The sequence below is a fragment of the Bombus flavifrons genome, chromosome 13 (assembly GCF_040668555.2).
Source record: "Bombus flavifrons isolate JBK064 chromosome 13, iyBomFlav1_principal, whole genome shotgun sequence".
Classification (NCBI taxonomy): domain Eukaryota; kingdom Metazoa; phylum Arthropoda; class Insecta; order Hymenoptera; family Apidae; genus Bombus; species Bombus flavifrons.
This window is the reverse complement of record NC_138454.1, coordinates 9,198,822-9,214,619: the sequence shown is the minus strand read 5'-3', so window position 1 is coordinate 9,214,619 and position 15,798 is coordinate 9,198,822. Positions and strand designations below refer to the sequence as shown.

Genomic DNA, 15,798 nt, shown 5'->3' with positions numbered 1-15,798 from the left:
TGGAAAATGTGTGGACAAGGATTGCTATAAAGTGGCGTAGGTCGCCGAGAGCTCTGAAAATTGAATGCCAATTGTAGCTGAAATTCCTGCTGTCGCTATTCTAGATATTAAAAACATCTAGATATCGAATACGCTACGTATCCTGAATATTGGATAGAACATTCCACGTTCGAGCTATTCGAATTCCTCTTCTTTCGATGTAGTCACACCTATTGCGACTATCGAATAGCTTGAAACGTGTACGCATTCTTTGTTATACAGACATTAATAAATTCTCCCAGATGTCGTGCAACATTTATCAGGCATCGCATCGATTAGAACGTGCCAAAGCGGAGATCGCGGGATTATCGCGCTGACAGACGCGTGAATTTAATCGTTCGATCGGATTAGGTGCGATTGTCAGAGCTGCTGTCACGCCTGTCGCAAGCGTTTCGATAGAAAATTGAAAACCGTGAAACAGGAGAGCTTAGACTGGCAAGGAGGGACACACGAGAGATTCCTGTAAACGGTTCCGTTTCTTTAGGTGTTCGCATTTGTGCGGACGCGAACGTTACGATCGATAAAATCTGACAAATTACACAACAATACAATGACATTAGATACGATCGGTCTTTTGTCGCCGATAAAAAATTCCTTCAACTTGGCCTGGTCGCCGATATTTCGAACGAATCGCGATCGTTTCGAAAAGATCGTTTCATTATTTTCCTTTTTTTTTTTTGTTTTTAATTAATGTCGACTAGAACCAAGTTCGAGGATCGTTGGCCGTTAGGCGGGAGATGTGACAAGCTTCGGAGACGCATTGACGTCGACGATTCCCGTCTGTGGTCCTGTACACACGACTGTATACTAGATAAGAAAACTTTGAATCGAGGATACTGGTGGAAAGCGCGTGCGCTGCACGACGAATCGCTTCCGCTATTATTTCTTCTCTGTTACGTTTAAAGAAACGTGTTACACTTACATTGCGACGATCCTCAACCTCCGTAGGTGTAGAATCATCGAGGATCGCACGATCGTGTCTCTCGTTCATCGTTTCTTTATTTTTCTAATTTCTCTCTTTTTCTTTTATCTTCTTTCCATCGTGACAAATTCAATGTTTTTTCCTCATTCTTTTTTACTAACTTGATCATACTTTGGATCTTTGTTATCGCAAGATTAGAAGAAGATACACGGTCAAACGTAATCTTGACGGTTATATGAATTTAAATGGGTGCCATATTAAAATGGAAATAGGATTTCGCGGAGATCTCAGCCCAGTTCTATCCTGGGAATCGAATAAATTTTCGCTGACTCGAAAGGGAGAATCCTCCGTAATAGTAGTGATTCATAGACGCAAAAAATATCAGAAACGCAATTAACGGAACGAGTTATTTATCGTTTTTATCGTCGCTAGTCCCATCAAGACTCGCCTTATCGGTTTCTAAGCTCGACCTACCGAGGAAGATTACAATATCGTTAGTAAAAACACGTGGCAAGTAATTTTTCCACCATTAGTGTCCGTTTCAAGTGGCGATTATACTGGAAATTAGAGCACATTTCGTGGTAGATACTTTATCTGAAATTGTAACACGAATTATGGCAAATATTTCAAAAAGCAGCACTGGATATTATTGCAACTAAAATAGACGAAATAACACGAATTATACAAATTATTATATAGGTATACAATATTATACGTAATTATACGAATTACACGTAGATTATTCGCGGTCTCCACGAAAATGCAACAGAAGCAATCGAGTCAAAGTCTAATCGCAGAATGTAATTATCGTTAAAACGAAACGACGAGGTTCTCGATCGTGCGATTCGCTTTGAAACCTTTCTCCGCATCGCGCATAATATGTAGGCACAGCTCTCTTCTTTAATTTTCACTCTTAAAGTTTTTCGACAGTTTAGTACAGTTATATACAAAGTATACAGACTCCGCTACTTCAGAGGAGGGATACAACTTTCATGCGACGCATTTTTTTCTCGATCGGTGCGACCGTCGCTTCCGGTTAAAAGCATCAACTCGAATTTCGTGAATCTTGCCGTTCTTTTAACTAAACTCTAGGATCGTTTCGAATAAAAACACTTGGAACATCAAAATGACCGAGCATTACAACTTTTCTTCGTCGATATATTATTTCCATAAATCTATTTAAATTGTAATCCTCCGAAGTTTACTTCTTCGAGGTCACGAATACTTTAATTGCAACACCAAGGTCAAGCTAAATCTATTAACTTCGAGAAGTGAAAAGGACGTGCATAGCGAAGGCGAAATGAAATTGGAGACGTATCGAGGTCTGGAATCAAGATCGCAGGCAACGGAGCTAACCGGAGGAAATTAGGGATATCCCAGGATTCCATGGAATGGCATCGGCTTTCGCGTCCATGCTTTTAATCGGGCATCGCGGGACCCGAGTTTCGTGTGTACAAGCGAGCCCGAATCACCTGCGGGTACACGTGCGCGGTACACGACGATTCATGGTGGTCTGTTAAACGTATATGCGGTGTATGGACTAACGGTGGTGTATCGATCGTCCTCGGTACCGATGTAGCCTGATGCGAACACCGACGTGCACGTATCGTTCATGTACATGTGTTTCGATGTACACCGTTATTTGTAGCTACGATTACACGGGGAATGAAGATAAGAACAGGATACGATGTCTTCAAATGGGACGTCATATCGGGACCAAGACACAGGACGAGAAAAGACAGGTTTCAGGCGAATTGGTCGTAGAATTTCTGCTTCTACTACTGCGAAGAAAATCAATATTGTACGAAGTGAACCGATATAGTAATACAGAATTACATTTTCTTGTCTCTAGGTGGACCATACTGTGAGTTGGAGCAGAAGATGAAAGGTACTGATCTGCGAGCTATTTTAGGAAACGGGGAAGAACGGTGTAGGAGTTGTTGGTAGCTAGAGGAAAGTTTGCACGAAGGGATATCTACATCTGTCTGGTTTGTGGGTTTGTTGTGGATCTGAGCTTTGTCCAGTATCTGTTCTTGCCTAAAGGAGAATCGAAGCGGGGACAAACTGCTTTGGGATTTAGGAGCGACGAAGCACAAGGAGTTGGCGACTCTTTGGGGATAGGGGACACAGAGATTACGAGGATACTGGTGTTTCTCGAAGATCGACTTCCATGATAAAAAGAATATGACATTCGGAAGAATTTTAGAGATCCCGAAGGACTATAGAAGATAATAAACTTATGTCTTTTGGAAAATGCGTCCCATTTGAAAATTGTGTACGGATTAAGGGTAACATGGAAACATCGATGACGAGTAGCCGGCGAAAGGCGATAAGAATTTAGGTGACAAGCGCGCGACGTAAAGGCTAAAATGTGCAATATCGTCGAAGACCTCGCACGTACGGTGACACTATATACTGGTACAAAGGTACAGTAGAACATTGCCAGAGTGGCTAGAGAAACGAATATGTACTTTTGACATTTTCAATAAACTGGATATCTCTTCGATCTGTAAATGTTACACGTGCCACGTTGTTTCTGGCTTCTTTCACTCTGTACGGGTATCTTCGTTAATTTCTCTCTGGTTCAAACTGTACCTTCGATCGTGTTGTCTACAACGCGTACTTATATCTCCAGATAGTTTGATTTATCGATAAAACGACGATTAGCGCGACTAAATTTTGAGAAAAATAGATTTGACACACATACATATATTGGACTGGGTAATTAACGAAAGAAATCAACGAACTCCTCGCACGATAATAAATAAATCGAACGTATACACCCGATGGGACAGTGAAAAATTTCACACGAATCGTTCGCATCGTTTTTTGTTTCTTTTTTACCCTGGTCTTTTTTGGCTTTTTAGTTTTTGAAAAAAAAGCCGATGGTCGAGTACGAACGTTGATGCCTGTGTATTTTCGTATATGTGTACATTCGTGTAGAAGTGTAAAGACGCATGTTTATAGTGTACCACGTCGATTACTCTGCAACGAGAAATCGAGTCCTTCGTTCATCCCTACTTTCGGTTTATGTAACATCGACTGCACTCTAAGGTATTATTCATTAGTACTGTTATTATTAAATTTTTTTTTGTTTGCATTCGTTTAGGTGTAAGTATTCTACGGTAATAATAAGTTACGCTGTTACGACTCGACGACTACGTCGCGCACGGATTCTTTATTATCAAAGAAGTCGTAGACGATAGGTGAAAAAAGTCTTTAGAGGAAAATAGGTTTTTTGTTTTGTTTCTTGTTTTCCCTTAGTAAATTGACAAAGTAGTAGATAGAATTGTATTCATATACGTGCATAATAGAATTCACGATCGAGGGAGACCTTGTTCTCTTTCCCTTTCTCTTTTCTCTTTCGGTTCCCTCTCTTGGTTTTCTGATTCCTAGCAAGTGTATGCGTGTATGTATACGTATGTGAAATCTGACCAGCATTCGGAACGATTTGCTGTTTTAACGTCAACAACCTTCCTGGTTCCTCCTGTCACCATTCTCGAGAAAGAACAGCTCCGAATAGGTCGCGTTGGTTCCATTCAGCCGAAATTTCTTCGGCCGGAGCTGCCTTATCGTCGAGAAGGTCAAACCAAACGAGACATTCACCCTCTTCGTTCTTGCTCTTTTCCTTAAACCGGACTCCAACGACAAAGAAATGGACGAAAAATGATCGATCGCTTGTCCTTGTACGAACGATACCTTCCGAGTCCGCACGCTACGTTATCTTTTTCTTGCCGCCGTCGTTTCTTCTCTCTGCTCGCCTCATCCATCTGCTATATTGTCGAGTTGATCGGTAATCTGGTCACGAGCTTGTATAGCGCCCACCAGGAACATGAAACATTATATCTTTCTTTTCGTTTTTCTATTTAACATTGACACCGCTGGGTAGTCTTTCATCCTCGAAACAAGCGATCCCTCGAGATACAGCAATTAAATACGACGAATATACGAAACGAGTGACGTTCTTGGTCGTACTTCTGGTCCATCGATGATCTTTGCTCTCTACTTCCCCCTAATATTTTCTTTCTGCCTCTCTCCCTCTTTCTTATCCGTGTCACGTTCTGCTTTCCGGGACGCGTTCGCAACGTGTCACGATAAATCATCAATTCGTAGCTCCGTATCTTGGTAATCCGTTTCGTGATCCCAAACGTAAAACGTACCAGTCCACTGGTCCGCGAGAACGGGTTTAAGCTTCTTCAAAGTGGCTCTCCCCGTCTGGTGGCCATCTTGGCAGCCCTGGAAGCCAAAGCGCCCAATGAGCACACAAGACCCGTCAGGGTCTCCCAGAAAGTTGTCCTACGTCTTTTGTGCGCTGCCTGACCGACGTACCCCAAATAGTAGCCAGAGTAACGATCGTTTCCACGATCCGACCCGCTGTCCGATCTGCCCACGCTGGATCGCGCCGACTTGGGTTGCTGCACGATACTCAGACGATGATGATGACGATGATGAGGAGGATGAGGAGGCGGCTCCGACGACTGATCGACGATACTTTGACGCGGTGAGCCGTCCCCGTATCGTTGCTGATAGACCGTCTCTGATTCGTACAGCCGTTGCTGGAGCTGAACGTTGCTCAATCGTCGATCCATCATCCGGACCAGGTTCTGGTGAACGCGACGATCGTCCTCGTGCACGATAGGCAATTGTCGCCGACAACTGGCGGCCGGCAGCTCGTTCGGGTGCATCTGTTGTTCCACTTGTCAGGCATATTCGGTGTCTGTGGACGCGGATCTCTCCAGGTGAGCCTGATGGCCACCGTGATGTGGCTGATTCTGATGTTGTTGCTGTTGTTGCTGCTGCGCTTGCGTGTACGCCAGGCTCTTCTGGTAACTGAACAGCTGCCTCTCCAAACTGTAGTTCTCCGCTTGCAGCGAGGCGATTTCCCGTCTCATCTGCTGATTGTGGATGCGGCACACGTCGTCGTATTTGTGGTAGGTTGCTTGGAACAGCAAGTGGCTCTCGTTCCATTCCAGCCGGATCCTTAATTGCCCTTTGTCCGTGAGGAAAGGACAGTGATTTTCCTTCACCTCGTTCGTGTCAAGATTCGTCTCCATGATGATACCTTCGTCTGCGGATTCTTGAGCGTAGTAGCGGCTGAAAGGTGCGCCTGGTAGACTGATCGCCACTGTGCTGGGCTCCTCGTCTCGAAGTAGATAGGCTGACCAGCTGACATACCTGACGAAGGAAAATTAAGTTTCTATCAAAACTTCGTTTAAACTTAGCTTTCAAGATTCGATAGGAGATGGCGGTAGGATGGCGTTTTAAGTTCTAAGGAACTTATTTTCGAAAGAGGATTGTTATAAGTCATCGAGATTCGAATGGAAATACACGTGGATGATCCGAAATTTCTTTCTTGAATACAAGAAGCTTACTACTACTATTATTACGGAGTAAGATCCGTTCGAAATTAATTGTTCAATCAATGTTCTTTTCAATGCCGCGGTATTTCACATTCTCTCGAGTACAATTTACAGAAATTCCTCTCTGCTAATCTACATAGGCCAATTAATTTCAGACATCCTATACGCTAACTATACGTACTCAGATATCTGGAATCTACAAATTCCCTTGTAATTACCAACCTCAAATGATTCCTCGGAACGTTGTGAATATCCTTGTATACCAGGTGTAGCCTGACGGTATCCGAATGCAAATCAGCTCGAATCATCCAGGCTTGTTTGTCACGATCGTAACAAGGAGTTGCTGGTAGCACCGAAGGTCCTCGAGCTTGCACGGCGACTTCACAGATGGTCCTAGCTTCCACCATCTCCAGGGATACCCGTACCACACCTTTGTGCGCGATTTCCGACCATCTGACACGCGTATGCCAGCCAAACCCGCATCGTTCGGCATCCGACAGATCCTCGATCTGCCCCGAATCGATTCTACGATCTCCTTCGCCCAAGGCCACGCTGTATCTCACTCTGCACCGATGATCGAAGCCGCTCATCCTCATCAAATAGACGCTGATACCACTGTCGTGGCCACGGTAACCTTCCAACTCCTTGTTTCCATTAGGATAAATTACTAGGTTCCAGTCAAAGCCACCGAACGCGAAATAATCGGTTTCCAGCTTGTTAGATTTGGATTGTCCAGCTGGGAATGTGCTGCTGGGCATCTTAAGGTCGGTCATGTAGACGGTCCTCACATTTGCCATTGACAATTCCAGTTGAAACTCGCCGTTCGTGTCGGCGAAGTTTCGGCTGTAGAGGTCCGACACCGGGATATAGTTCCGGTTGCCCTGGGCAGGCGCCTCGTACGTGAATTTCACTCGTTTTCCGGAGAAACCTTCGTTCATCGAGAAATGTTCCCGATTCAGCAGAGTGAACGTGAAGTCCACGTAGACCCGTAGGTTTCTCGAGGCCCCACGCCATACGAGATACGCGCCTAGAACCTAAATAACGAAAAGAGATTTCTAAGTGAATTTACGTTGGTTGGTTTAGTTGGTTATTTTCGCTTCCGATAGATAACGAATCGAAGTCTGGAAGGAAATAGTTGGTTGGTCGTTCTTTTGCTGATTTTTATGCGCATCTAAAGAATTTGCAAAGCATTGTTACAGAGATCAATGCAAAGTGGTAGATGGTTGGATCAAAGCATCTGATAGCACGTATTTTACAATTAGGTCAACTACAGATTTGCTTTCGCTTAATCGGTATTTGCAGCGAGAAAATAGACGCTGTGCAATCATGTTAATACGTACTATGAAAACGTGCGCATAATTGTTGCGAATACTTGGTGCAAAAATACATTGTACACAGGATAATAAAGGATCGATAGTTTAGTCTTTTAATCGCTTCATTTGCATCGTTATTATTATTTTTTTTTCAACAAAATCAATGTTTTAAATTTAGTTCTTGATACTAAAAAGCGGATTATTTTGTTCGAATTTACTACCGCTTTTTGTCGAGCCTGCAGAGGCTATCGAACGAACGAGCGATCGTCGATCGAAATGGACGTTTCTTTCATTTCCAGTCGACGACACCAAAGAATCGGCGATTGTATGCGCGACGCGATGCGACGCTGCCTTTGCTGCTCGATGGCGATGTGTTAACGGCCGCTTCGTTAATTTCTGATATTATCGTTATCTAATTATCGAGTTGATCGCTGCATATTTTGCTACGCGCGTTGTATGTACTACAGCGATCGGTCCTTACGTTTAATCGCATTCAAGCTTTCCCAATATCGATTGATTTTTCAGTCTGATGACTCGCGTGCACGTTCGAATTCTGCGCTTAATCAGTTACTCTGTGAGTTTAGCTTCTTCTTGCCGTTTAGAGAACTTTTATCGCTACACGGTGCTCGATGAAAAAGAGAAAACAAGCTTAGCGTAACCTAACGACCCGGAAAAATTTCTTTCCTGTCCCCTACATTTCCAAAGTTTGTTCGAATAAGAAACGAGATATTTGTTCGATCGTAACCTGCGCATTCCTCGAAGTTGCTTAAATCGTGACTGAAATATTCGTTCGTGTCGAAGAAAGAAATTGAATTCATTACATGTTCCATCAAATAATAACGCGTATGTTTGTATGCAAATGAATAGCCAAGTCGTGGAAATAAATGTCTCATTTTTCGCCACGACTCGCTCAGAGTAGAATTACGAATTGCAAACGCGAGTGCAACCAGAGAGTTGCCTCGTATTTCAGCGGGAAAAGATGACGAACATCCGTGGTCGTATTTGCGGTTCGCTCGGCGCAACTCTTCAAATAGTTCCGATTCATTAGCTACGATCGATTCGCGATTTTATCGCTGGTTTCTCATTGATGCCAACGTGCTACTTTCCAAATTAATTAAATTCATCTGCACTCCTATCGTTTTGCTGTCTATCTCGGCTCGTTATTATTTTACCAACGACTATTTAATAAACGCGTGGATCGAGATAAATAAACACGAATATGAGGCTGAAGGAAAAGCATGTACGTTTGCCACCCTGTACATATATCACCTTGTTTCCACGCGAAAATGCGACGGACCATCGCTGGAAGCCGCAGACGAGCTCCTTGCTGGTGACGTCTCTTTCAGGGTCTCGTACCACACTCCTGGTGACGACGAAAGAGAAGACCCGCGTGCCGCTGCTATCAGGCAGCTGCGCGAATCTGTACAGCAAAGCCATCACCGCATCTCGAGGGTACAGCTAAACCGATGGTCCACGATTACTCGACGTCTCTATCTGAATAAATTCTTTGCTTCACCAGTATCCTGCAATACAATTCCATAAATCTCTTTCTTTATTATACTCGACTAATTACATTTTACATTCAGTTAGAAATTTAATCGAAAGACCCGATAAAAGTGCGACGTACGTACCTGAGTACGTAGTATCGGGTAAGTGCGTGATCGCAATACTTGGGGATCAAAGACGATTATTTTGAGCGACAAACGTAAAACGACGCTAATTTATTTTGTAACGAATACGTTTGCCGTTATCTCGGGTCTAAATACTTAAGATATTTAGTATTCGAGGTTGCTATTCTAAAATTGGTGAAGAGAATGGAAGAAAAGCTACGCTCGTAATTCCTCTCCCGTCATTCGGATGTAATCCGTCGACAATTACCAATTGTCTGATTGAGATTAGATTCACATCTAATTTAGGTACCCACAGGGCGTTCGACAAGGATGGGGTCCACCCGCCACAGGCCTTAGTCATCTTCACGACGATCCATTTCCCTTATAAATGTTTAATGAATGGAATGGCTGGAAGAAATGTTGGTCGAGAGTATATTTGTGTAACTTTTTATTAGAAGATTTGCTTTACTTTATCGTTGGTGCTTTGTTATAGGATCACAGGTGCACTGGTGTATCGTTTCATTCGGAAATAAATTTTTATTAAAAGTAATATTGTTCTTTAAATCGCTCTGTTTCTGTCCAGACAAATCTGCCCTTTAGAATATGTTACGTTTTTTTCAAATACTCTAATAAATATCTATTTTCAATTTGCGATATCGATAAATAACACGAAGAAAAAGCGAAAGGACAGGAATAAACTCGAGCTTTTTGATCCAATAGCTTGAATCATTCTACGAATCATCTTACACACGTGTATCGAAATCGGCTGATATCATGCAGAACCAGCTGACAGAAGCTTTTGTTCGCTTCCACGGACGACTACGAAGATTTTGGAAAACATGTGATCGCGCAACCGATCACTCTTTTCCAATCCACGGTGCAAAATTGACGAGTGAAGAGCAGCCTCTGGGCTCCATACGGATTCTTTTAATTCCCTGAGTTGTATATCGATCCAAAGCACAGGTTAGCTTCAATGCACTCCGACGCCAAACATTCTTCGAACGATTTCTCGTTTTCTTGTCCAGGAAAATTAGATTCCTAGCAAGATGGTGAAAACGAAGGACGACGAGGGTCCCTTGTTCTTCAGGGACGGTATAGTTTACCGAGAATGGGGCTACCGGCTGTCAAGCCTCGAGAGATACCCCCTTGCGGAGATGTATTTCGAGAAGGCGATTCAACAGGGCCAGCAAAACGATCTTAGGACATACGTTGGCCTCGGAAAAGTGCAACTTAATTACGCTAGGTTCCGCAGAGCGTTGAAAACCACCGAGAAATGTCTCAATTTAGGTTAGATATTACGTTCTGAGAAAATGTTCTTAAGATGCTCCTCATAGAAATTCGTAATTTTTGAAATCCGAGTATTTGAAAATTCGAATTCCTTCTAATATCAACTTTCAAGCATCCTTCTAATGCTATTGTCAACGATACCATAGGCAAGGAATAAATATTTCGAATGATTTCCGTACTGTAACTTGGAGTCGTGAGAGCACGTTCCATAGCTTTTTCCCTTCTCAAAGTTCATTTCTATGGCAGAGTTAATTTTCGAACGAACAGCGCTGAGTTGCTGCTGGACGTTTAAACGCAATTAACTCGCTGTTTCCCGAGATTGCTTTCATTTCCAGATCCGACCCATTCCCATGTGAAGCACATGCAGTTGCAGACGCTATTTTACATCGGCGAATTCGAACACAGTTTGGTACACGCCCATCAGGGTTACCAGAAGTATCCAACCACGTTCTTCCAGCACGGGATATTGCGAGGTAACGAAACCATCGAGGACTGTATCGGCTTAGATACCGAACCCATGGCACTCGAACTCCTCTCTCCGTGGATACGAGAGCTGCAGGTATATCGGGAATTGCTGATCGAGAAACTCAAAGAGGAAGTGGACGAGCTTGCAGGTAAGGCTGAACGATGTACGATAATTTCTTTGGAAATAGGAAAGCAGAATAGGAAAATTTGATAAGTTTAAAGAAGTTTAACGATTAGTATGAGCTGGATAGGTCGTGATAGTAATGCTGCTATTGTATAGGCCGAGATAGGTATGGTACTCACTACTGTTGCTGATATATGAGATTTATGTCTACGCATTCGGTAGGCTTCTTCTCAGTTAGGAATCGTGGAGAAAAAATCGGACTACGGGTGCCGGGATTTGAACCTGGGTGTTGAACGTTCGCAACCAACGGCGCTAACCACTGCTTTTTTTTTTTTTTAAGACGTTTATTTAAACTAAGATACATATTATTACATTTGGTTATTCACAATAAACTGTGAATTTCGGTAAGATGTGTTAGGCAAAAGTACCGATACGCGACGGTACGACGAAGCCATACTATGTTATGTGTTGGCGTGTTATATTTCTTTTTATGTAATCTGTTCTTTGGTATTAAGCCGCTGGGGAGCGGAGCTTTTATGTGATTTTGTTTTTGGTTGTTTTTTCTGTCCTGAAAACTTGGTCGCAAAACAAGACGCTTCGGTAGTCTACTGCGCTAACCACTGCTCTATCGTCGTCCGGTCTTAGTTTACTGTCGAGTGCCGCTACAAGTATTATAATAAATAAGCTTGAAATAGGATTTAAAAGTATCTGCCTCGATAGATGTTTAGCAAACTTCAAAACGCTAGGGGCAGTCAATTTAGCAGGGCGAAATATGCGGACAAAACTATAGCGCGAGTATAATTCTTAAGTTGTGCTGCAACTTCCTGATTTAACGGTTTCAGTTTTCGCAGCAAACCTGCTGCCACAGGCGAACAGAGTTAACAGCTTTCGCTCTGCTCGTCGACTCGACTCTTCGTTTCGCGTACTAATTGGACTTTAACTTTTCATTTCGGTCGTAAAGATGATTTTTCGTGAAAAAAAAGAAAGAAACAGAAGGATGAAAAAAGGATAAAGAGGGAAAATTGAAAAGCAGAAACTCGTTAGAACATAATGTCGTTCGTTAAACGTTTTAATCTTTCCTTTGATCGTCGCGGTGGCTGCAACAACATGCCGCTGGCGTTGTTCTCACCACGTTCAACGAACGATACCCGGTGCGTTCTAGCGTCTTGATAAATCAGGAAACGCGAACGCCGAAGTGATAAAAGTGGAACCTTGACTAACACTCTAAAAAGATAATTGATTCTACCTTAATGCAGCGGCAATCAATCCTACTTTGCTCGAAATTTTAGTCCGCTATGCTACCTCGGGAATATTTCATTGGCTCAGCAAACGCGGCCTGTCGGGATTTCATTTGAGACTGTAATAAGAGACGGTCGCCTCTATGCGACGCTTTTGTCTCTTGTTCCGGCCAACGTTTATTCCCATGCGATACGGTGTAGATACGCAGGTAGCACGATGATTCTTCGAACGATCAATTTCTCGTCTCTGTCCCACTCGTGACGAAATGTTCATCGCGATTCGCAGAATTCTTTCTAGTCACTTTTATAGATGTTTAATCGAACACCGTACAAATAGAACAATTATGAATGAGAATTTACATAGTAAGCGTAAAAGCGATCATTCCAGTAATAAGATACGTAGCATAAATCAGAGTAAACTACGCTCTCTTGTCTTTAAAAAATAGCGAAAATCGAGAATTATATCGTTCTCTAGGCATAGAAGAGGAACAAACAAAGTTCAAAGTGAATTACCCTGAAGCTCGAGCGGAAGCCGAGTTCAGAAGGATGCAGCGTATTCTCGCGCACATATACCTTGGTTGCCTGGCGCACGATAACGAATTTTTGCAACACCTGGCCGAACATCCGGAAAAACTGGAATCCCCGAATAAAGAGACCAGCGTGTTGCTTCATCAAGTGATATCGAGGAATTACCGGAGAGGTATCCGTAGGCAGAACGTGTTGCGAATGCGACGACCACTTTACGTGATGATGTTCGAGAGTAGACGCATACCTCCGGGTCACAAGAAGATATTGGAGAACGAGAAGAAGTTGAGGAGGAACCTTATCATTATCCAGGCAGACTTCCTGTTGCATCGCCTGCACGAAATTAGAATGCGAAAAGACTACATCACCTTTTTCGGGTGAGTCGTTGGTGAACGAGAATCGAATTCTCTTCGCGCTTGAATATCTTCTTGAGAAATTTTCTCCAATACTTCTCCGCGAAGAACGTAGATGCTGGATAATTCAGAGGTGATAAAAGAATGATAAGAACGAGCTTGTTTTGAGAATTTTTGAAACACAGCAGAGGAAGTTGAGGGAAAGTATAGGGAAGCGATAAAGAAAGTAAAACACATTTTACTACAGAAGAGAAATAGCTTCGGATTTCTTATTTTAGCTAGGAATTTTAAGTGGTGAAAAAATAATTCGATATATATCCGATTTCTTTCAGAATGGTGGACCGTGTGAAAGACAAGTTCGACTCGTACTCGCTGAAGATGTTTCCTCTAAAGGAGAAGTGTCTGAACGCGCTCTACAACATGGTCGCGTGGACCTATATAGACACCCGCGATTTATCAAAGATACAGGATAGACAACTTAAGAGAACATACTTGAAACATCATCTGGGAATTCGAGTTGCTGAGCTACCACGCGACAGCGACATTGGTTGGTTAAAAGCGACCGATAGGAAAGAAACTCTCAAGACCTACCGCAGGTTTCTTCTTTTTCTTTCGCGATATATATTCCTCTAAAACGTACTAAATATTCTATATTAAACGTTCTTCTGTTTCATCTTTAAAATTTAGAAGGCTAGCCATGGCCTCGGAACCTTCGGAGCTAGCTTGGCTGTTTCACGAGTTCTCGAAATACTTGATCGACATCCGTCGTTACGATCTGGCCAGATTTTATGGTAAAAAGGCTCGAGACATGGGACAGGAAGCAGGCAACGAGCAGTGGATGTTAAATTCTCAACACCTCTTCATTCGGATCGAAATCAGTCAAAATTACCGCAACGAAGCGAAAGAAGCGGCTCTTCTAGCACTGTCCAGTGCTAAGAAGCTTGGCCTCGACTTCCTCATCGACTTCTACAAAAACGCGATCGAGGTGATCGACGACATGGACATGGAGAAGTTGCTGGCGTTCGACGCGATCGCAGCGAGGCAACAGCTGATATTAAATTTAATGCCAGACGATATGAAAACCGAGGTGGATTTTCTTTGGAGGCGGATGGACGCGGTTCCTGCGAATCGTAGATTGTCGGTGATGCCTGGCTGCAAGCCCGTGGATCGCAAGTTCAAGCTGCCCTGCAAGAGGATGACTATATTGCCTAGTCCTCCGCGAGACCCCGAGAAAGAGGCCAGGAAAGCTCTACTGGCGCAATACGAATCCTCCAAGGACAAACCTAGCTTCGCAGACTTCGATGAATATGAATAACGTTTAGAGTCTGGTGTCTCGTGAATGTCGATCCTGTTCGTCCGGTTGACTGTGTCACCAGGTTCGCGAGTACGAAGCATACTTTGGTCGGTGAACGAGAACCACAGCTTTGTCGAAGTGCTACAAGTTATACAAGGACGGACTTAACGTCGTGTACCTTGATGAATATGAATGGCAATGATGAAGCGTAAAGTTACGAGTATAGGTACTAAGTTTCGTTGATCTCCGATAAGATTTTGAGGACTTTGAGAAGTTGAAACTGTTATCCTTGACAAGTGAGAAGCGTATACTTGTTATAAACTTTTGCACCAGATCGGGCCAGCCTTCGTTGTACGCGGCTGGTTTCGAACTATAAAGCCTCGGAGATAGATACGAAATTTCGATACGTGTTTAGGAAGCCAGAGTTTAAGGAAGTCGAAGAGGTCGAAACCGTCGTCGAATCGATAAATGAAAAATGAGGATATTCCTGCCTGTACGAAAGAGAGAATGGGAAATTTCTTTGGATTTTTTCACAGTCGAATCTACGATTAAAGCTTCAGAACTTGGAAAGAGAGTGGCGTTTAGCGTTCGAGTGAATTTTTCTCGGTTCTTTAAGGGATAATCTTAGACGTTCTGGCGGTGCCGCAGTGTCGATCTTCTTGAGAATGGTTCTGTGAAAGCGCAATGAGTATGACATAGCGCCGTATTCGCTAGTCTGTAACGCTTTATCTCCGCCTTTAGGTTTGCCCCGGTGAAAAAGATAGAATTGATGGTAGCTGGATTTTCCGCGCAGACTCTGGAAAATTGCGCCAGCTAATAGGATAAGTTCTCTCGTTGTCTGCTTGCGCTCTGTTAAATGGATAGTCCAAGTTCCTCTGTTGAAGTCCATTGCGAAAATCCGATTGCAGACCGATTAACAAAATTTGCGTTTAGTTCGCGAACCTATATGTAATTGTATAAATTTGCTGTTAATGTAATTGTATAAATTTAGCTCGCAACTGCTTCATTGATTATTTTTTATGAAACGATTACTCTCGCTTGCAAATTCACAATAATATTCATTCTATTTTGCGTGTGTATGTGCGTGCGCGTAAGAGGATTAAAAAAATATAAATCGATCTTTTAGAAATAACTGAAATTATAGTACAATCCGGATGCGTAAAGCTTCCCGTTTATATTTTGAAATATCGCAAAATTATTGGCAAACTTCAAAGTACCATAATCATGGCAAAATTCAGGCGAGATTTCAACGAGACAAACGTCAGCGT

The 15,798-nt window shown here is 42.9% G+C and overlaps 2 protein-coding genes across 4 annotated transcripts in view; one reads left to right on the top strand and one right to left on the bottom strand.

Annotated features, from left to right (window-relative positions):
- Positions 1-1,981: 1,981 nt before the first annotated feature.
- The window catches only part of LOC138186001 (uncharacterized), a 132,372-nt gene continuing 118,555 nt past the window's right edge, over positions 1,982-15,798 (bottom strand). For 2 of the 3 annotated variants that reach the window (XM_069125410.1, XM_069125411.1), the window contains 3 exons: positions 8,904-9,157; positions 6,544-7,355; positions 1,982-6,136 (listed from right to left, as the gene is read on the bottom strand). In XM_069125410.1, the coding sequence (XP_068981511.1) occupies positions 5,662-6,136; positions 6,544-7,355; positions 8,904-9,071 (1,455 nt within the window). In that variant the 5' untranslated portion in view covers positions 9,072-9,157 and the 3' untranslated portion in view covers positions 1,982-5,661. The remainder of the gene's footprint in view (positions 6,137-6,543; positions 7,356-8,903; positions 9,158-15,798) is intronic. The other variant, XR_011174766.1, reaches the window with a different exon arrangement.
- Positions 10,291-14,551, top strand: LOC138186441 (outer dynein arm-docking complex subunit 4-like). Its single transcript, XM_069126331.1, has 5 exons — positions 10,291-10,531; positions 10,867-11,145; positions 12,834-13,260; positions 13,569-13,832; positions 13,924-14,551. The coding sequence occupies exons 1-5, from the start codon at positions 10,291-10,293 to the stop codon at positions 14,549-14,551; spliced, it is 1,839 nt and encodes a 612-aa protein (XP_068982432.1).